The sequence below is a fragment of the Balaenoptera borealis genome (genome assembly GCF_965194805.1).
Source record: "Balaenoptera borealis genome assembly, chromosome: 1".
Classification (NCBI taxonomy): domain Eukaryota; kingdom Metazoa; phylum Chordata; class Mammalia; order Artiodactyla; family Balaenopteridae; genus Balaenoptera; species Balaenoptera borealis.
In genome coordinates, this window is record NC_138860.1 from 40,830,187 (window position 1) to 40,853,672 (window position 23,486).

The following is a 23,486-nucleotide window of genomic DNA, read 5'->3' on the forward strand; positions in this document are numbered from 1 at the left end:
ACATAAGGTTTATGTTGTGCATGTTTTTATTTATAGTAGAGAAGCTCTCAGTTATAAGTGAGTGAGCTTCAGGAAGAATCAGGAGATTATAGCTCATTCAACTTCTCAGCGGGGTCTCTCATTCCTGTCTTCCTTTCCCCTGCTTATTTTCCCATGATTCCTATCAACTGCAATCTTTTACACCAACGGCGATCATATTTTTTGAGGTTTGAAAAGGACACTATTATAAATAACAACAGGTATAAACCAAGACTATCTCAGGCAGTGTGGGACATACGGTCACCTTACTGATTTCCAGCTTGACATAAAAGTACTAGCTTAGGTAAAACCTCAGTGCTTTTTAAATAGGCAAAACATTTGAAAGATGAACCTATGAGTTCTCTTTACAAAACCATGGAAATTGTAATTTCCTCCATTCTTTTTCTTGCCCATGTGATATGGACAACGCAGACTCATCTGTAAATTTACAAACGTGTTTTCGAACTTACTTTTTTCCTTTTTTTTTTCTCATCAAGATATTAAAGAAAACTTGGGGAAAAAACCCAGAAAAACCCAAAGAAAAAAACAAAAATCATCCCCAAACCCACAAACCAGCATGACCTTATTATTAACTTTCCGGAATACTTTAAAAAATCTTTTTCCCCCATGCACACCAATACAATTTAAAAATTCATATATAATCAGGATAAGCAGATACTTCCAATTTCTACCTTTAAAATATAATATTTGTGAGCATTTTTCTATGTCAATTGTTTTAGGAATAAAATTATTATTTTCAATTTTTTTTACTTAGAAACAATTTACTAAGATAAATTCACAGGGTTCAAAAGGTTCAACCAATAGCAGAAAAAGGTAGAAAGTTAGTAAGAGAAAAGTCTTCCTCATCCACCTAATGTTATGTTTCTTGTGCATCATTCCAAAGAGTATAAAACAACAAAAAACTTTAGCCTTAAGTCTGTTATGTAAGCAAGCTCCTCACAGGGCATTAACAAAGGCATTTTGGAGTTAAATCATCTTAAACAGGCAACTAGGAAAGCATTATTGAACTGGGGTAAAGTTTTATTTTAATCATTTTCCAGAAGGATAACATACGCCTAAAAGGAAGCATATGACATTTGCTTTTAAAATTCACCACTGCTTGGCCTTTGAAATAACACTTAAATCCAAAGGGCATTTTAAGTCAGAGACATATAAAAGCAAACCAGCTATTTTAAGCACCCTCAAAAATATTGTTTCATCCACATATAATGCAAAAAAGGGCAAATCGAGAAAAACTATAGCCTTGAGTTAAGATCAAAGATGCAAGATTTTATTATCTTAGGAATTAGTTAAGAAATCATTTTCAAAGAAATTCCTAACATATAACCATATGAAATTGAAACCTTTCCTGATTTGAAGCTTTACAGAGGAAACGACTTGAAATATCAACATGAATAAAGGATTAGCATGTTATCCATATATTATCTCCTTTCTTCTCTTTACCTGAAGCTATGCTGAAGTAATGTTTGACGGCGATGGTCCCTGACAGCGTGGAAAGAACAGACAACATCCCAAGTTTCAAGCTGTCATAAGGAGTCTGGAGGGCACATTCACAGAGTGCCTGAAATGCAGAAGAGAAAGGAATACAGAAGTTAAAACATCAGTATACCTTAAAATTGTCTACTCGTTTTAAATTTTCTAGCTTTTAGAAAAATTATATCTTTTTCTCCGTGATAAAAAACTTCAAACTGCCACAGCCAAGAGGAACCTAAGGAGACGCATTAGCTAAATATAATGTTGTATCCTACATGGGATCTGGAACAAAACAAAGACACTGGGTAAAAACTAAAGAAATCAGAACAGAGTATGAGCTTTGGTTAATAACAATAATGTACCAATATTGGTTCACTGAGTGTAACAAATATACCATACTCATGTAAAATATCAATAATTGTGGTAACTGGATGTGGGTATGTGGGAGTCCTCTGTACTACAGTCTCCATTTTTCTGTAGATCTATACCTGTTCTAAAAAATAAAATTAAAAAAAAGTCATAATGAATGACTTTTTATTAAGATCACTATGAATTATGTACTATTTAGTCCTCACAAGCAGAACCTCCAATATATTTTGCTTACCTGACAGATATCAGTTCATATGTATATATGTGTGTGTATATATATATATATATATATATATATATATATATATATATATATATTTTTTTTTTTTTAAATAGTAGAGAGTGTAGCATTCTATCTAGCTAATAAGTGAGTGAGCTATCTATCTATCCTCCTCCATTTCAGGTCGTTTACTCTACTCTTGACTAAGGTGATCTGAAGTATTACCAAAATCAAGATGCTAGTTTTTCTTTCACTGCAGTTAACCTTGAATATGTGCTCCTAGTACAGTGAGTCTTGGCTCATCCTGTATAGTTACTCTTACGACTCTATAACATTATTGCATGTAATGTAAATGGTCAAATAACTGTCCTGTTAAATTAAACCAACTCCCATTCTCTCACAAAGACAAAGTTTCAGAAAATGAGCAAAACTGAAAGACTAGGGAAACAATTAAAAATAAAATTTCAGGGACTTCCCTGGCGGTCCAGTGGTTAAGATTCCGCGCTTCCACTGCAGGGGGCGTGGGACTGATCCCTGGTTGGGGAACTAAGATCCGCAGGCCGCACGGCGTGGCCAAAAAAATAAGAAATTAAAAGAAAAAAGAAAGAAAACATTCTTCAATAAAATAAAATAAAATTTCAGAAAGGGTTAAACAATAAATTTAATATGACCCCGATAAAAATATCAACAGAATCTTGGGGGGAGGGGAGAACTTAGATAACCTGTTTACAAATCAGAAAATATGCAGAAAATTCTGACAAAGTATAATGACAAACAAAACAAGCCTTACCAAATATTAAAATGTAATCTATAGGAATAAAATAAGTTTTTCCTACTTGTGGACAGAAATCAAAAGAGAACTGGTCCCAGAAATAGGTTCAAATACACACAGAATTTAATATATGATAATGGCATTTCAAATCAGAGGCTATTCAATACACAGTTCAAGGGCAACTGGCCAGTCATCTGGACAAAATAAAACTTGATTCTTGCTTCCTTTTTATGGCAAATAAAAAACAAAACTGTAGAAAGTACTAAGATTTAACATGGGAAAAGAAAAAGTAAAAAGATAAGTGCCAAAATTGGGGAAAAAAATTTGTATCTTGTAAGATCAACAAAGGCCCAATAATCTTAATATATAAAAAGTTCTTAGTAATAAATGGGCAAGCAGCCCAAAAGAAAAATCAGTAGTTCACAGAATTTATATAAATGTTTTTAAAATATAAGATGTTAAACCTCACTCATAATTTGAAAAATTTAAATTAAAATGAGTTGCTTTCATCAATCTGATTGGCCAAGATTAAAGTTTAGTAATACATAACACTGAAAACAGTGTGGGGGAAATAGGCACTCACACACTGCTGATAGAAAGGTAAAAGGGTGTAAATTTCATTGACGGATAATTGGCAATAAATATAAAAATATTTTTAATATATATATATATATCACTGAGCCCCCAAATTCCTCTTTTAGAAAATTATGTTCACAAAGGCAACTTTTTTTAACAAACTCGTCAACGGAGCAATGTAAATGGCAACAGCAAAAATACTGGAAACAACTCTAGCGTCCATCAGTGGGGGACTGGGAATAAAGAGAGAATACCACACAGCTGGTAAAAGAATGCAGTGGATTTATGTGCTAATATGAGATGTTCCCCAAGATGCATTCTTTTTTTTTTTTTTTTCCCTAATTTATTGTATTTTTGGCTGCATTGGGTCTTCATTGCTGTGTGCAGGCTCTTCTCTAGTTGCGGTGAGCGGGGGCCACTCTTCATTGCAGTGCGTGGGCTTCTCATTGTGGCAGCTTCTCTTGTGGAGCATGGGCTCTAGGCACACGAGCCTCAGCAGCTGTGGCACTCGGGTTCAGTAGTTGTGGCTCACGGGCTCTAGAGCGCAGGCTCAGCAGTTGTGGCGCACGGGCCTAGCTGCTCTGCAGCATGTGGGATCCTCCGGGACCAGGGCTCGAACCCGTGTCCCCTGCAATGGCAGGTGGGTTCTTAACCACTGCGCCACCAGAGAAACTCCCCCTAAGATGCATTCCTAAGTGACAGAAAGTTCTTAACATGCATAGAGTATATTTGCATTTGTACAGAAAAAAGATGGGACATACACATGCTTGAGTGTGGATGAAAAAATTCAGGAAGGATACCTAAGAAACTAGTAACAGTGATCACCTCTACAGAGGAGACCTGAGGGAAGAGATAGAAGACACTTATATTTTGCTCACTGCACACCTATGAACTGTTTAATTTTATCACGTGCATGTATACTTTTTCAATTGAAAGAAAAACTTAGTTAATAACAAAAATAGCAGCAGCAGCAGCAAACATTATTGTGGAAGGCATGGAAATGGACTTGAAACACAAAGTAGGTTTTTGGTAATGGAAGGGAAGACAGTCTATGTGATACAAACAAGAACTGGGGCAACAAGGCCAGAATATGAAGTGTTTATTTGCGGTAAGAGGAGATATATCCAAAAGGGATGAAGGCTAAGAGAGAGAAATATTGAGTAGGGAAGATTAGGCCAGATTATAGAGGGCCTTGAATATTAGGCAGAGTAATTTAAACAGGATGAGAAAGGAAAAAGGAAGCCACCGGAGAGGAATAACGTCATCTAAAGTGTTGGGAAGATTATTCTGGCAATGGTAAACACAACAAGTTAACAAAGAAAGTTGAGAGGTAAGGAGCCATCCTGTAGCTTATGGCAGTAATCCAGGCAGGTTGTGATTGGTGATGGCCTGAACTAGAACTCGGTGGCAGGAATGGAGAGTAGAGGATAAACATGAGAGACATTTTGAAGGAGATTGTATACGAGGGAATGAACAAGAAGGATTCAATTATTATTACAAAATTTCAAAACTGATGACCAGAGAATGTTGGTTCCATTTACAAAGACTGAGAATTTATGTGGATAAACTAATTTTTGAGTAAGAACAGAAAACAGGAAGAGATATGAAGTCCAAGAAGAAATATCCACCAGGCATTTGGAATCTGAGATGTAGCAGATTTTTTTTTTTTTTTAATGGGCATGAAGTTGAGTTTTTAAATTTTTATTTATTTATTTATTTATGGCTGTGTTGGGTCTTCGTTTCTGTGCGAGGGCTTTCTCTAGTTGTGGCAAGTGGGGGCCACTCTTCATCGCGGTGGGCGGGCCTCTCACTATCGCAGCCTCTCTTGTTGCGGAGCACAGGCTCCAGACGCGCAGGCTCAGTAGTTGTGGCTCACGGGCCTAGTTGCTCCGCGGCACGTGGGATCTTCCCAGACCAGGGCTCGAACCCGTGTCCCCTGAGTTGGCAGGCAGATTCTCAACCACTGCACCACCAGGGAAGCCCTGTAGCAGATTTTTTTTTTTTTTTTTTTTTTCAGATTTTTAACTGGAAGACTCTCATTAGAATTCTGGCTTTGCCGCTCACCATCTCTGTGATCTGAGCCAATTACTGAAATCTTTGAGTCTCAACTTCTTTGTAAAATGGGGGTAAAGATTTATACAGAATTTATACATCTCTGGAAAAACATATAAAAAATTAGACACTGGTTGCCACTGGGCAAAGGAGCTGAGTGGATGGCAGAAGAGTGGGAAATATTTTACTGTATAGCCTTTTGTAGCATTTGAATTTTGACACATGAATATACTGGCAAAGAAAGGAAGTGAAATTTAAAATAAAATATAAGGCGGGCAGTGATATCTATTGTCTGTAAGATTAAACAGCTACTGAGAGTCAAAGCACTTCACAACCTCTGCAAGCTACTATGTTGGAGAGCAACTGAGCTCAGGTAAGAGGACTAGACTGTTAGAAGACGCATGTGCTTATATTAAGGGAAGCCCTCAGAGTGGCAGAGAAGAAATGGAAGAAAGGGCCTACACTGAAGTCAACTCAAAGATTCAACTCTGAGGAAAAGGGGGAGTGAAGAATCCAGAGAAGGTGCAGTTCAGAGAGCGGGAAGAGTAAGTGAGGACAGTTAAGGACCAAAGAAGGGGGGTGCTGACAGTGTCCAATGTATCAAAAGGAAAGATGATAAAGGCAGAAAAAGGCTCTGGATTTAGCATTAAGAAGAACACTGGTGATCTTTTAAAGTAACTAAGCAAAGTAATAAGGAAACAGACCTATAAGCAAGTATGTTAAAGAACGAGTAGGGGATGAAGATATAAAAGCAGATATAGGGCTTCCCTGGTGGCGCAGTGGTTGAGAATCTGCCTGCTAATGCAGGGGACACGAGTTCGAGCCCTTGTCTGGGAAGATCCCACATGCCGCGGAGCAACTAGGCCCGTGAGCCACAACTACTGAGCCTGCGCGTCTGGAGCCTGTGCTCCGCAACAAGAGAGGCCATGATAGTGAGAGGCCCGTGCACGGCGATGAAGAGCGGTCCCTACTTGCCATAACTAGAGAAAGCCATCGCACAGAAACGAAGACCCAACACAGCCAAAAGTAAATTAATTAATTACTTAATTTTTAAAAAAAGCAGATATAGATGCTTCAAAAGAAAGCTTTTTTACAAAAGAAAAAAAAAGTCATTGCCATTTGGTAATATTACAGTTTTAATTTATTTATTTAAATATGTAGGCTACCTCCATTTATCCACTTTTTACTGCCTAAATTGTTCTGCCTTGTACTGTTAGTTTGTACTTAGGAATAAAATTATTAACCAAATAGCCCCATAGGTTATGTCCTGTATTTACACATATTCAAAATTATGTCTTATAAAGTGCTCTATGTATAACAGATATTTAACCACTTGGGATAATCAAGAAGGTTGAGACATGTTACATAAGATGATGATATTAATAATTTTAAAGAAGAAAAGATTTACCATTTAAAAAATTGAACAAAGTGTTCGAAAATCTATAAAATTATCTACAGTGTTATCTTCTAATTTCTGTCACTTTGCACAGTACTGGATACCTAAAATGCTCTCTGTAATTACATACTGGTTTAAAGGTCCATTAATTCAATGTAGTAAGCTTAATGGAGCACATCAAAGTTCCCCAGAAATAGCACATCAGTCATATTTCAATGATGAAATATGGTTCAAGTTTCTGTTTCAAGGATGTTACCTATTACAAAATTGTTCTTACCAGGACCATTTTTCAAATGAACAAAAAGGAAAAATCTAACTCTTCAAATGGAGCCCCCTTTCTCACACACCACCACTGTCACTGTCACTGTCACTGACTATTTGGTCTGAATTTCTCTCTCCAGGCTGGTTTAACTCACTGCTCAACTGAGGCTCTGTCCTGAATTACTGTTTTCTGGGTCAGCTCCTAAATGGGGGCTTCTCCTCTACTATAGAATGGGACTGGCCACCAGGGATGTGTTCCAAAAAAGCATGGCAGAAAGTTTATAATCTTCAAAATAAAGAAAAATGTCATGTTAAAAGTACTCTGTGAAGGGGATTAAGAGGTACAAACTTTCAGTCATATAATAAGTCACAGCATGTGATGTACAGCATAAGAAACATGGTCAATAATACTGTAGTAAGTCTGTATGAGGACAAATGGTTACTAGATTTATTGTGGTGATCATTTCATAACGTATTTAAATATTGAATCACTATGTTATACACCTGAAACTAATATAATATTGTATGTCAACCATACTTCAATTAAAAATAAACAAAAGTACTCTGCCAGAGACACAATACCTCTAAATTTTCTATGTCTCCATTGTACTAACTACAAAAAGAAAAAGATTATTAAAAGAGCTCATTCTCATGTTTAACTTGTCATTCCTTCTAGGATCAGGTAAGATACAATCAGAAATCTTAGGAGAGATCAAGTCAAAAATAAAATTACATCTTTGAGAATACCCAGAACAAATAATCTTTTGCTGTGTAACAGACAGGTTGCATAAATCAACCTCTTCAGATAAGACAATAACATCAGAATAGTGTAAACTATTAATACTGATCAACACAAATGGATATTATAGCAAGACATATAAAAAAAATCCAAAGAGAAATACAAACACATGAAAAAATATTTTTGTTCCTATGAAATTATTTGTTTTTGACTACCTTAACAATAATACGCTATACTTGGGCCTTGATTTAGGCCCTTCCTTCCTTCAGGTTTTTAAGACATTCAGAATGAAAGTATTTCCTTTAAACCTGGAATATCTGATTACAGGTGGAAATTATAATACCTACCAACACACCCGTAAAAATAGCAATAGAATGCACACAATTTGCACCTGAAATACCAAAACTCAAAAATCAATCAGCAGTGATAAGACTGGCTGAGAGGAAGAAAGGGAGGAAAGAATGAAGAAAGAAAAGAAAGAGGGAGGAAAACCTTGAAGAAAAATAATTACTCTTGGTGACTGAGAGTAAAATTTAAATTTGAAATCAACAAGCTATTACCTTGTAAAGGTTAAATCATTAGAACTGTTTTCTTCTGCTCTATTTCAATATTTTCAAAAATACACCCAGGCTTTGAAAAAATGATTATTTGACCACATCCATTTAATTAAAATCAATATGCTCAGATTTCAGGCACAGTGGGAAAAAGTTCTTTGTGGGAGAGACAAATATTTAATAACATGTATTTTCAATTAAAAAGAACTAAAGAAAAAAGCCACAAGAAAGATAAAGATAAATCAGAACAAAAAACTTCAAGGAAGATGTGGTATATTGAAGAAATACTCCTAAGCTGTGAAATCAACGAAACAGTTAACACTTAAGTAACCATTAATGTGGTTGTGAAGTTCAATGCAAATATTACAAAAAAAATTTCATACGATAACTGCATAGTATAAAAAAAGTAACTGGTAATTAAATTCCAGATTATTTTAACAACATACAGGGGGAGGAGGGAATGAAGGGGAGTAGAAAAGAGGAGAATTTAAGCCTGCTAAATTTGCAATATTTCAACCACCATACTTTTCATTCTTTATAGAGATACACAAGTTCTTATATTAATATATTAAATATAGAGGTAGGAAAGTAAGAATAATGTTTAATTACCATGCTAAAATCTTTTTAATTCACTAGAGAATAAAGCAACAGTGAAAACTTGACCAAAATAACAAAGTAATGAAACAAAGGAAACAAAAAAGGACATATTATAAACAGTCTAAAATAAGACTGTTTATAAAAGAAGTACAAAAACTCAGTTACATCAATAAATGTAAATAAGTTATACTACTAAAAAAGACTCAGATTAAGTCTAAAGAGGTAAATCTAATTATATGCTATTTATAAGAATCAAACCTAAATGACAGAGAAAGGCTGAGGATAACAAAATTGGCAAAGACCTAATAGATACGTGGAAAGAAAAATAAACAAGAGGCAATATTAATATTACATAAAGAACTTGAGGCCAAAATAGCTTTAAATAGGAGAGAGGATTCTTTTACATTAATAAAAGCTCTATCTGTGGAACAACATAGCATTAAGATTTTTAAATTAAAATGGTTACATATAAATTGGCATGAGAAGCTAATGAATATCAAAACTTCACAGATCAAAAAGAGAAACTAATTTAAGATATAGTATACTTGAATAGTATCAATAAGATTTCATACAGTTTTATACTGAAATATATATTAATAATATATATTAACACATAATATATATATGATATATTTATCTGTATTACTTAATATATATATATTACATTATATAGAAAATATACTCTTTTCAAATTCTGTGAACTGTTTACAAAAAATGATCCTACACTGTGCCACAAAGAAACCTTAAAATGAGGAATTAATAACAAAAGGTTAACAACAACAAAAATTCCATCAACAAATATAAAAAGCTTATCACGTCAAAAATAGAAACTTCCAGTTATAAGAAAAATAAGTACTAGGGATGTAATGCACAACATGATGACTGTAGTTAACACTGCTGTATGTTATACAGGAAAATTGTTACAGTAAATCCTAAGAGTTCTCATCATAAGCAAAAAAAAATTTTTTTCTTGTTTTTCTTTTTATCTATATGAGATGATGGATGCTAACTAAATTTACTGTGTTAATCATTTCATAATATTTGTAAGTCAAACCATTATGCTTAAACTTATGTATGTGATGTATGTCAGTTACATCTTAATAAATAGGATAAAAGAAGAGTAAGAAAAAAGGGGATAAAAACATTATTTAAACTAATTCCATGGTCAAAGAGGAAATCAAAACTGCTCTCATGGAAATTAAAAGAACAAAATCATTTACAATACAGTCGCCCCTCAGTATCCGCAGGGGTTCCAGGACCCCCCCACTCCCTGCTGAGGATACCAAAATCTACAGATGTTCAAATACGACTGGTGTAGTATTTGCATAGAAATTGCATACGCACATCCTCCCACATACTTTAAATCATCTCTAGATTACTTATAATACCTAACACAATGTAAATGCTATGTAAATAATTGCTGGCAGGTGGCAAATTCAAGTTTTGCTTTTTGGGACTTCCTGGGATTTTCTTTGCAATACTTTTTTGAGTCATTGGTGGTTGGTTGAATCAGCAGATGCAACACAGAGGGACGATTCTGCAACCAAAAATCATGAAACACCTAGGAATATCTCACAGAATATAAGCAAAATTTGTATGCTGAAAACTAAAAACCACTGATGAGAAACTGAGGAAGATCTAAATAAATGGAGAGATATGCCATGTTCATAGATTAGAAAACTCAATACTATTAAGATGTCAATTCTTTCCAAATTGATCTATAGACGCAAATACCAATCAAAATTCTAGCAGACTTTTTTGTAGAAATTGACAAATTGTTTCGAAATTTTGTATGGAAAGGCAAAGGACCTAGAACACCCAAAATAAAGAAATACAAAGGTAGAGGACTCACAGTACCTGATGCCAAGACTTACAGAATTCCAAGCTACAGAAATCAAAATTGTGTGCTATTGACTTAAGAACAGATACACGGACCAAAGGAACAGAACAGAATCCAGAAATAGACTTATATAGATAAGGTCAACTCATTTTCAACAAAGATGCTAAGGTAATTCACAGAGAAAGGATAGTCTTTTTAACAAATGGTGCTGGAACACCTGGCTATCCAAACACACCTCGATTCCTACCTTGCACCATATACAATAGTCAACTCAAAATGGATTACATAGAGCTAAATATAAAACTTAAAACTAAAAAACTTCTAGAAGAAAATATATGAGAAAATCTTTGAGACTTTGGGTTAGGTAAAGACTTCCTAGATAAAAAACAAAAATACAACCCCAAAAGGAAAAAAAAAAATTGATAAACTACATTTCATCAAAACAAAAAAACTTCTGTTCTTCAAAAGATACTGTATTCAAGGCACATACTGGCAGAAAATATCTGCAAAATACACATCTGATAAAGTATTTATATCTGGAATATGTAAGGAGCTCAGTAACAAGAAGAAAACCTAAAAAAAAAAAAAAGCAGCATAAAAGATTAGAGCAGGCACTTCACTAAAGAAGAGATCTGGATGACAAGCCTATAAGATGTTCAACATCATTTGTCATTAGGGAAACGCAAATTAAAACCACGATGGGATACCACTACACAACTATTCAAAAGGCTAAAATTACAAAACCATACAATAAAAAGTGCTAGCAAGGATAAAGAACTACAACTCATACATTGCCGGTGAGTATGTAAAATGGTACAGCCATTATATAAAACAGTTTGGCAGTTTCTTACAAAGTTAAACATACATTTACCACACAACCCAACAATTCTACTCCTAGGTATATACCCAAGAAATGTCCTACAAAGATCTGTACAATAGAAGTTTTATTTACAATAGCAAAAAAACAAAAACAAAAAAAACCTGGAAACAATTCAAATGTCCATGAAGCTGTCAACGGATAAATAAACTATGGTCCATATACTGGGATACTACTCAGCAGTAAAACGGAACGAACTACTGCTTCATGTTACAACATGGGTGAATTATGCTAAGCATTATGTTAAGCAAAAGAAGCCATACCCAAAAGGCTACATATTTTATGATTCCATTTATATTTTGGAAAGGCAAAATTATAGGGATAGAAATCAGTTCAGTACTAGTCAGGGGTTAGGAGAAAGACTGACTAGAGGGGCCCAAAGGAACTCTGGAGTGATTTGAAAATGTTCTATATCACAATTGTGGTGGTAGTTACACAACTGTACACATCTGTCAAAATCTGAACTGCATATCTAGAACTGTGTACCTAGAAAAGTTTCTGTAATTAAATTATACCACAAAATCTCACTTAAAAAGTGCATTTCAAATTAATGGCAAAGGGAACACTAAAAGTTGTAATTTATGGAATGTGGCCAACCTGCACTAAGAAGAAAATTAATAGCCTTAAGTGCTTTCATTATTAAACAGAAGAATAAAAATAAATGTACCAACCACTTGAAAGGCACAAGAAAGCCATGCTTCTGGCAAGAAAAGGGGAATATAAACACAAACACAATAGTAAGAATAAAATAAAGATAAAATTTTAAACACGGAGATACTAAAAATTATAAAGGTTCTTTATACTGATACTGATGAATCTGCAAAATAAATTAAATGGAAAACGAATTATCAAAACTGATTCAAGGGGTAGAAAACTTTGATAGGGCAATAACCACGTAAGTAATTGGAAATATTCTCAAAACTCTATCCCTGGAAGAAGTTCCAGGTTCAGATGGACTTACGGCACTTTTAAAGCTATACCCTCAGAAGACCGAAAATTCTTATGTCATAGCTCTTAACCATTTCAGAGCATGGAAAGGGCAACTATTTACACTGAATTTACATTTTATTTACAACTACTTACATAATATTTACATTATATTAGGTATTGTAAGTAATCTAAAGATGATTTAAAGTATATAGGAGGATATACATAGGTTATATGCAAAAACTATACCATTTTATACAAGGAACTTGAGCATCTGAGGATTTTGGTATTCAGCAGGGGGTACTGGAACCAATCTCCCAAAGATATCAAGGGACAACTGTATCGCAATTAAAGGAAAAAAACATGCAACCACATGAATGAGTCTCATCAGTATAATGTTGAGCAAAAGAAGTAAAAACAAACAAAACTAAACAATATTTTTAGGGAGGCATATATATAGGTGGTAAAACTATAAAGAGCAAAGAAATGATTATCACAAAGGTCAAAACAGTGGTTTCCATTGGGTGGGTATTAAGGCTCTGATCAGGGAGAACCATGTGAGAGAAGGAAGCAGGGTTCTGTGATTTTGCAGTGTTCTCTTTCTAGCTGGATGGTGGTTACATGGGTTTTGATTTACAATTATTACTTAAACTATTAAATATACATTGTACATACTTTTTTGTATGTGTGATTTATCTGAAAATAAGGAAAGAAATGAGATGGAATAATACAGTGCTCACACTTGGTTTGGTTCCCTAAGACTGAGCACATTCTCTTCTTGGATAATATGTTTAGTAGAAAAAAACACCAGAGGTCAGAGCTCTCTTAATTCTTAATTAAGTCCTCTTAAGAAGCTCTCTTAAGCATATTAAGCCTCTCTGAACCCTAATTTGCTCATCTATTAAGTGCAAATACTAATTACTGTCCTTATGTCTTGGGATATTTGTGACTATCAATCATAATATACCAAACATGTTTAGAAAATTGCAAACAAACAAAAAAAACACAGCAGCTCAGTTTTCATAATCTGAAATTCAAAGGTTTTTGTTACACTGTAGCTATGATCATATCAAGAAATAATAAAATCCATGAAAGTAAGATTTATTTCTGACAATTTTCCATTTCACTTTAAGCAGCATTTTTTTAAAAGTGGTGCATCTGTCATCAGTAATGGGTAAACAAATGGGGTTCCACTTTGAGAAAAAATAAATATAAAACATTAATTTAACCTAGGAAATGCTATAAAAGATGTCACATTAAAAGTCTAGAGATTGAGATCTGTTCTTGTGTTTACAAAAGAAAACTTAAGAATGTCTTTTCCTCTGTGTGAAAAGGAGAAATACACTTCGCTAAGTTACCCATCCAGTACCTTTCTCTAATAAATACAGTCAGCACCAAAACTGTTCTCCCTAAATTGAGTAAAGGAGACAAGAATAAAATAAACAATTTAACTGGGCTTCTCAATTAGCCTTGGTGCTGCTATGGGACAATTAAAAAGAAACTGAGAGGCAAGTCTAATTCACTAAAACAAACCTAAACATTAAAGGATGTAAATTTTTCAATAACTAAGTAATATCTTTGTATGGTGACACAGCATAACTAGACTTATCATGGTGATCATTTTGAAATAATGTATAGAAAGATGACTACGTTGTGTAACAGAAACTAACACAGTGTTGTAGCTCAGTTATACTTCAAAAGCAAGCACACAAACAAACAAACATACAAACAAACTCATAGATAAAGAGATCAGATTTGCGGTTACCAGAGGCAGGGGGTAGTTGGATGAAAGCAGCCAAAAGGCACAAACTTCCAGTTATAAGATAAATAGGTAACAGGAATGTAATGTATAGCATGATAAATACAATTAACACTGCTGTTAAGTTATGTATGAAAGTTGTTAAGAAAGTAAATCCTAAGAGTTCTTATCACACAAAATATTTTTTAAATTCTTTAATTTTGTATCTAGGAGATGATGGATGTTCACTAAACTTACTGTGTAATAATTTCATGATGTTAAGTCAAATCATTACACTGTACACCTAAAACTTATACAATGCTCTATGTCAATTATATCTCAATAAAACTGGAAAAAAAATAAAGGGAAAAAAAGAAAGAAGTTTTATATATTTACTTTGCCACTTCTAACTTCTGCCACCAATATCAACAATGCTCTTAGAAATTTTTTAGATTGAAACACTTAGAAAAAGATAATATTGTGTTGGCCAAAAAGTGCCTTCGGTTTGTAAGTAAAACTAAAAGACACCTTTTTCATTTCCACCAAAAGCTTTACTGAACAACGTATTCACCCTTTTGTGCCACTACCTTCTGTCATTTTTTAGGCAACTTCATAATTCCATCTTCCCAAAACTTTTTATCTTTTTGAGCAAAGAACTGTTCCAGGTGCCTTTTACAGTCTTCCAGGGAATTGAAATTTTTTTCCATTAAGAGAATTTTGTAAAGACCAAAACAAATGGAAATCCGAAGGTGCACTGCCTGGTGAATACGGCGGATGAATCAGAACTTCCCAGCCAAGCTCTAACAGTTTTTGCCTGGTCATCAAAGAAACATTCTGTCTTGCATTATCTTGATGAAAGATTAGTCTACTGACTAATTCTAGACACTTTTCGTCAAGTGCTACTTTCAGTTGGTCTAACTGGGAGTAATACTTGTTGCCATTAATCCTTTGGTTTTCCGGAAGATGCTCATAATACAGGACTCCCTTCCAATCCCACCACATACACAACATCACCTTCTCCGGATGAAGACCGGCCTTTGGTGTGGTCGGTGGTGGTTCATTTCGCTTGCCCCACGATCTCTTCCGTTCCACATTACTGTACAGTATCCACTTTTCATCGCCTGTTGCAATTTGTTTTTTTTTTTTTAACATCTTTATTGGAGTATAATTGCTTTACAATGTTGTGTTAGTTTCTGCTGTATAACAAAGTGAATCAGCTATACGTATACACAATTTGTTTTAATAACTAAACGTTTTTGTTACGTTTAAGTAGAGAATCACACGTGGAAATATAACTTACGTGGAACCCAAACATCAAAGCGATTAACATAACCAAGCTGGTGTAAATGATTTTCAATGCTTGATTTGGATATTTTGAGTACGTCAGCTATCTTCTGTGGGGTATAATGTTGATTGTTCTCAATTAATGTCTCGATTTGATGGCTATCAACTTCAACTGGGGTATCCAACCGTGGAGCATCGTCCAGCGAGAAATCTCCAGCACGAAACCTCACAAACCACTTTTGACATGTTCAGTTAGTGACAGCACCTTCTCCATACACTGCACAAATCTTTTTTTTGAGTTTCAGTTGCGTTTTTACCTTTCTTGAAATAATAAAGCATAATAGGTCGAAAATGTTTTCTTCCATCTTCAATATTAAAATGGCTACACAAAAATTCACCAATTTTGATAAGTCTTGTATTAAATGTACGCTGATATGACAGCTGTCACACACAATCTAACAAAATTGTTTCGAATGAAGTTAAAGACAACTAAGTGCCACTAGAACGATCTTACAGGAAAAACCGAAGAAACCTTTTGGCCAACCCAATATAAAAATGTAAAGCAAAACAATATGCTCTATTATAATGCTATATTATTTTTCTATATAAAATATTAATGTTCAAAGTTCTGCATACCTGAATGTTTTCCCTACTCCAAGTATGTGGTGTTTTATTGGCAAGTAATTTCAGATCTTGAATAGCAAGTCTCTTTACTGCTTTCCTGGGGTCATTCTTCAAATACTGCAATAGAAGCTGAATCTACAAAGGAAATAAGTCACTCCATGAATGATACTGTCACTGAAATTATCATTAGGGATGCAGTGTAAGTTAGTGAAACTTATATTTGAGACAGGGCTCATTTCGAATTACAGCCCTGTCATGTATTCGCCATATGCCCATGTTTGGGCCTCTTTCTCCTCTTGTATAGAAATATACTATCATTTAACTTGCAAGGTTCTAGCACAAGACCTGGCCTCAAACACTAAATTCTTCCCTTTTTTTTCCCCGCCAACTCCATGCTCTGCCATGTACCCCCACCTCCCCCTCACTTCTCTCAAGGCTCCTAAGAATCAGCACTATGAACAGAGGAAAAAAGCAAGCAAAAGGAAATGAAACCTTCTCTGATCTTTATCAGAGAAAGGGATCTTAATGTTATCAAAACTTATGGGTTACTTATTTTTTAGCATATACTTAAAATGCAAGTTTATTGAAGAAAAGGCAGTTAAAGAAAATTGAAATTACCTGCTTAGGCGTATCAACCAAAGATGAAGCTGCAAGCAGAGTAAAGGTGTGCAAAGAAACAATCACCATTTTGTTGGAAGGATAGGATGTGACTAGCTGTTGTAAAAGCTCACGAGCACTGGACGCCAATATTGCATCATGGTGCATGTGCTGCAGGATAGGGATCAACTTCAGCTTCAAGTCTACTGGCGTGGCTAGACCTAGATACAGAAAGATGCTTAGAGATTTCTGATCATCATCCTGGATAACAGTCACGGTTAAAAGGTCTGATTCAATTAGCAAAATGACCATTTAAAAACAAACAGTAGACTAGTATTATGGTTATAACATTAAAGATGTTATACTAGAGCTAATCAACAAGTTCAATAGGTGTTTTTCAAAAGTATTTATCTTAACATTAAGTTGTGGGTGCTTATTAAACTACATGCTGATAGTAGAAAATGCCCTTAAAAGGCACAGTAGAAAGCAGTCATATTTGCTGCCTGTTTCTTCCCAAAGGATACTAAAAGATATACACATACATGTATACATATACACACGTATATGCACAAACGCAATGGCGATGATTTGATTATATTTACAATTTTAATTATTTCCTTCAACTCTAAGATCAGGATGTGAACAGACTGCGTATGGAGCAGTTCTGAAACTCTCTGAACTTTGTGTAGCAATGCCTTTCTTTACAGCATACATAGCTGGAACTCCATGAGGATTAATTCCAAAGCATCTTTTCCTGTCAACACTGGAGCTACATACACAAAAAAGTCTTTTCTTCTACAGCATGGCTTTGAGGTGACAGTGAACAAAAAACTGTCAGTCATAACGTACTACACATATGTCAAAAGCTAATTTATCTCTGCTGATCACTGGCTTTGCCACTGTGAAGTAACTGTTAGTGTGAATATATAAATACCATTTCAACATCCAACAGTGGCTTACATCAACTAAGTCCCTTATTATTTGGCCTCTCTTTGAGTTTAGCCAAAGCAGAGAGTCCCAGGAGATGGGAGGGAGAAGAATGAGGTCAGAGCATTTACTCCCTGGTTTTCTCTCTTCAGGACCATATCAGGCTTATGTTATTATTGTTTTGATCCTTAAGGTACTGAATGCATTTGAATGACCAGTCTATCTTTGAAACTCTTTCTCAATAGCTTCTGCTTTTTCACACTCTTCCTGGTTTTTGTCCTTTCTCAATCTCTTTGTATTCTCCTCTTTATCCACACTTTAATTTCTGGTATTCCTTGGGCTTGGTAACATATTATCTTCTCACCCTATGTACTTTCCCTGAGTGAGCTTATATAAACCCATGGCTTCTATTACCAGCTATATGCTTTTAAAGACTGCCTCCCCCTCTCCTCCCCGCCCCCGGAACTTCAGATATGTATATCCCATTACCTCTGGTCATCTCCAATGGGATGTCTCTAATGTATTTTATACTTAATACAGCCCAAAGAGAACTTCTGATCTTTACTACGAAACTGCCCCTCCAACTTTTCCCATTTCAGGATATGACAATTCCATCATTACAGCTCCTCAGAACTTGGAGTCTTTCTTGATTCCCTAATTTCTCTCACACCCACATCCAAATTTATCAACAAATCTTGTTGGTTTCTATCTTCAAAATATAACCCAAATCTGTCTTTCCACCTTCATTGCTATCACACTGGTCCATTTCCAGCACCATCTCTTGACTGGATCATTGCAAAAGTGTCCTAAGTATTGTCTCTACTTAGGCCTTTCCCCATGGCAGACTCCTGTTGCATATCCCTCCCTTCTCCTCTGCAAGTCTATTCTCAATCCAGCAGTCAGAGGGACTCTTTGTACTTATAGACATTTTTACTGAAGGCTTAGGGAGACTCAAGATTTTACTTTGCAGAAACACAAGCAACTTAAAATTTAATTTAAGGATACTTTATTCCTAAAACTTGCTCACCACTTCTATAATTTGAGCTCCAATCTTCCTCTACCTTGCCCCCATTCCTACCCTTGTGTTTTTCTCCGTCTCTCTTTCCATCTCCTAATTCCTGTTCATTTGCTTTCATTTTAAATTTATTTATTTATTTGTTTGTTTGTTTTTATTTAATTATTTTTGGCTGCATTGGGTCTTCGTTGCTGTGCGTGAGCTTTCTGTAGTTGCAGTGAACAGGGGCTACTCTTCATTGCGGTGCATGGGCTTCTCATTGCGGTGGCTTCTCTTGTTGCAGAGCACGGGCTCTAGGCGCGTGGGCTTCAGTAGTTGTGGCACGTGGGCTCAGTAGTTGTGGCTCGCGGGCTCTAGAGTGCAGGCTCAGTAGTTGTGGTGCATGGGCTTAGTTGCGCCGCAGCATGTGGGATCTTCCCGGACGAGGGCTCAAACCTGTGTCCCCTGCACTGGCAGGTGGATTCTTAACCACTGCATCACCAGGGAAGTCCCTACTTTAATTTTTAATAGATAAAACTTATGGAACAAAAATGAATCTTAAATATGCATATTAATGGATTTCTACATATGAATATATCCATAGAGCCACCACTCAAGCTATACAGAATCCTCCAGCACCCTAGGAGGCTTACCTCTATAGCTTACATCAACTCCCTTGCTATTTGCCTTCTGTCTGGGTGGAGAGCCCCAGCAGATGGGAAGAGAAGAATGCTCAGGTCCGAGTATTTACTCCTTGGCTCCTTCTCTGCAGGGTCACATCAGGTCACATCATTCTGAAGGTCAGTTTTTCAAAGTGGCCCTCTTGATGTGACTCCAGGTTCTGGTAACCATTCCCTCTCCTGCACCATAGAGGGGTACAGGACTACATCATCCCCTATAGTTTACCCTGCCTACACCTTTGTAAATGGCTCCTTCATTAAACCCTACTTGAATTATCTCAGCTCCAGTGTGACATCTGTTTCCTGCTGAGATCTTGTCTGATACAGCAGGCATTCCATAAAAACCTGCTCAATGAATGAGTGATGCTTCCTTCTAATGATAGCTTTCTGCAGGACAGCCCTTTTCTGGCAGCAGGGGAAAAAAGACAAAGAAATAAACGGAAAGAGGCCAAAGCTCAACGACTGTATCTTGGTCTTCAATTAAGTGATTTTATTGTGGCTCCATTTCCTTTTCCATAAAATAGAGGTAGTAGTATTACCTATCCAAGTCTGCCAAATTGTGCAATTCAAAGAAATGCCATCTAGAAATACACAAAGAAAGTCATGTTCTCTAGAGCTATGCAATGCTGTAACCCCACAGCTTCCTTTTATGAATATTATGAGGGTAAATGGGGTAATACATGTGAAGCACAGTATGGAAGATGAGATTAGAATACTAAGGCTTTGTAGGCTACAGTAAGGAATTTGGATTTGAGTTTCATTGCAATTGGAAGATACTGGAGGGACATTAGCAGAGTGAAGAGAGTTCCAGAGCTCCTAACAGCACAGCTCTCCCCCAGGTCAGAACGCTTTCCCCCTAAATATCTGCATTTCTCACTCAAATATCACTTTATCAGAAGTCTTCCTTGATCAACATATATAAAACAGAAACTTCCCCCCTTCTATCCTGCCATCTGCTCTGGGGACTCTCTATCCTTCTTACCGCACTTGTTCTCCACAGCACCTGATATGTCATAAATTTACTTATCTGTTGCTTCCACCAACCCTTCCACCATTAGAATGTAGGTTACATGAGGGCAAGGGCTTTGTTTTGTGTACTACTGTATCCTAAGCATCTAGAATAGTTCTGGCATTTAGAAGACACTTAATAAACATTATTTGAATGAATAAATGAATGAATAGTGACTAGCACACAGTAAGTACTTAATAAATGTTAGCAGCTATTATTAATATAAATCCCATTAAGTTACTTCATAATACCAAATGAAGCATACATACCTTGAATCATTTCACTGATTTTGTTACAGATTCCTACAGCAAAATCCCTTTGGAAAGAGAAAACAGCAAAATCTTTAAAACCAAACAGTTAAATTTGCTTCAGTTTTCTGAGGACTTAAAAGAAACAGAACACAGTAAGCACAGGAGAAATGCAATACTCCAAATCGTAACTAATATTACTAAGGTCAGGTGCCAGGTGGGGTAAGAAGTGCAACTGTAAACCAAAACTCCAAACAGCAGTGGGCTTATGCCAACACTGTTCCCACATGATTTTCAAGGAAAGATGCTCTGATTTATGAGCATTGTTGCAATTTGCATTACTAAATGACTGAAAGACTCAAGGTCACTATCTCAGTCTACAGTGTTTTAGGACACACTTTTAATTAACAGAAGCTTTCAACACACAAGCGATCACTTACGTAAACAATAAAATATATACCAAATATTCTGAATTTTAGAAAAACAGAGTAAGTATGAAGTAGTAGAAACGCAGTAGGAAATATGGATAGAATCTTACTAAGAGCCAAATTATTTAAAAGTGGCCATTTTTTAGATTAAAGACCTAAATGTAAGACTGGATACTATAAAACTCCCAGAGGAAAACAGGCAGAATACTCTTTGACATAAATCTTTTTGGATCCATCTCCTAGAGTAATGGAAATAAAAACAAAAATAAACAAATGGGACCTAATGAAACTTAAAAGCTTTTGCACATCAGAGGAAACCATATGCAAAGCGAAAAGACAACCTACAGAATGGGAGAAAATATTTGCAAACGATGCAACAAAGGATTAATCTCCAAAATACACAAACAGCTCATATAGCTCAATATCAAAGAAACAAACAACCCAATCAAAAAATGGGCAGAAGGTCTAAACAGAAATTTCTCCAAAGAAGAAAGAAGACATACAGATGGCCAAAAGGCACATGAAACAACGCTCAACATCGCTAATTACTAGAGAAGCACAAATCAAAACTACAATGAGGTATCACCTTACACCAGTCAGAATGGCCATCATCAAAAAGTCTATAAATAATAAATGCTGGAGAGGGTGTGGAGAAAAGGGAACCCTCCTACATTGCTGGTGGGAAGGTAGATTGGTGCAGCTACTAGGGAGAACAGTATGGAGGCTCCTTAAAAAACTAAAATTAGGGCTACCATATGATCCTGCAATCCCACTACTGGGCATATACCCAGAGAAAACCATAATTTGAAAAGATACATGCACCCCAATGTTCACTGCAGCACTATTTACAATAGCCAAGACAAGGAAACAACCTAAATGTCCATCAACAGATGAACAGATAAAGAAGATGTGGTATACATATACAGTGGAACATTACTCAGCAATAAAAAAGAATGAAAAATGCCATTTGCAGCAACATGGATGGACCTAGATTGTCATACTAAGTGAAGTAAGCCAGACTGAAAAAGACAAATATGATATAGCTTATATGTGGAATCAAAAAAAGTGATACAGATGAACTTATATACAAAACAGAAATAGACCCACAGACATGGAAAATAGATTTGTGCTTACCAAGGGGGAGGGGGAGGAGGGATAAATTAGAGGAGTTTGGGATTAACATATACACACTACTATACATAAAATAGATAACAAATAGGACCTACTGTATGGCACAGGGAACTATACTCAATATTTTGTAATAACCTATATGGGAAAAGAATCTGAAAAATAGATATATATATATATGCATAATTGAATCACTTTGCTGTACACCTAAAAGTAACACAACATTGTAAACGAACTATACTTCAATTAAAAAAATAAAATAAAAATTAAAAATAAAGTAGGCATTTTAAAAATACTATATACATGTAAAGTATTTTCCAAGGTGTTGCTTTTGAGTCTGTTGCAATTGAAATATCACTGAGTGTTGCAAAAGTTATTAATAACATGAATGTTTGGGACAAAACATTATATAATATGTAAGGAAATATGATACAGATAATATGATCTAACTTGGCTCTTTTAGTCATGATAAATGATACACAGGGCATGGAATACTTCCCCTCTGCAGTTCAGATGCCTATATAAAACATTTTCTGCCATTAAGATATTATTTAATATTCTCTGACAAAATGGAAAGCACACATCAAGTACACAGTGGTTGTCTGCAGGAAAAGTACCATGCAGTCATTTGAGTTTCAAGATGAGCTACCCATTTTTTTTCATGAAATTCCATAATTATTCAGAGTTGGCTATTTGCAGGTATTTTCTAAAAAGATCAATAAAGTAAGCTTGTAACTTTCAGGAAAGTAACTGGGAAAATTTTTTGCCAATCTTAGCTTCTCAGCAAAAATTAGCATTTCAGAAAACTTATATCTGTCACCATGAGCTTGACAGCTTAATATTTAAAGACCTTCCTGATGAGATCAGTGGTGATAGCAACAAATGTGATCCTTTGATATTTTACAATGAAAAAGGTCAACATTTGGAAGACCTGCATAACACAGTGAACCAATATTTTCCAGAAGACCAATATCTAAGTTATAAAACCATACACGGGTAAAAGAGGCTAATGGCTTTCAATATAACAGTACATATTCACTGGTGGTTTTAGAGTTCACAGGGCAATTAACCTTTAAGAACCAACACTTTTCTAGTTTTGGTACAGTATCAAAGAAAAACATCCATAATTACCTATAA

General features: G+C 35.4%; 1 protein-coding gene across 2 annotated transcripts in view; it reads right to left on the bottom strand.

Annotated features, from left to right (window-relative positions):
• The window catches only part of INTS7 (integrator complex subunit 7), an 88,211-nt gene that overhangs the window by 47,877 nt on the left and 16,848 nt on the right, over positions 1 to 23,486 (bottom strand). For both annotated transcript variants that reach the window (XM_082399752.1, XM_082399753.1), the window contains 4 exons: positions 20,815 to 20,861; positions 16,957 to 17,156; positions 16,351 to 16,473; positions 1,483 to 1,600 (listed from right to left, as the gene is read on the bottom strand). In XM_082399752.1, coding sequence (XP_082255878.1) covers positions 1,483 to 1,600; positions 16,351 to 16,473; positions 16,957 to 17,156; positions 20,815 to 20,861 — 488 coding nt within the window. The remainder of the gene's footprint in view (positions 1 to 1,482; positions 1,601 to 16,350; positions 16,474 to 16,956; positions 17,157 to 20,814; positions 20,862 to 23,486) is intronic.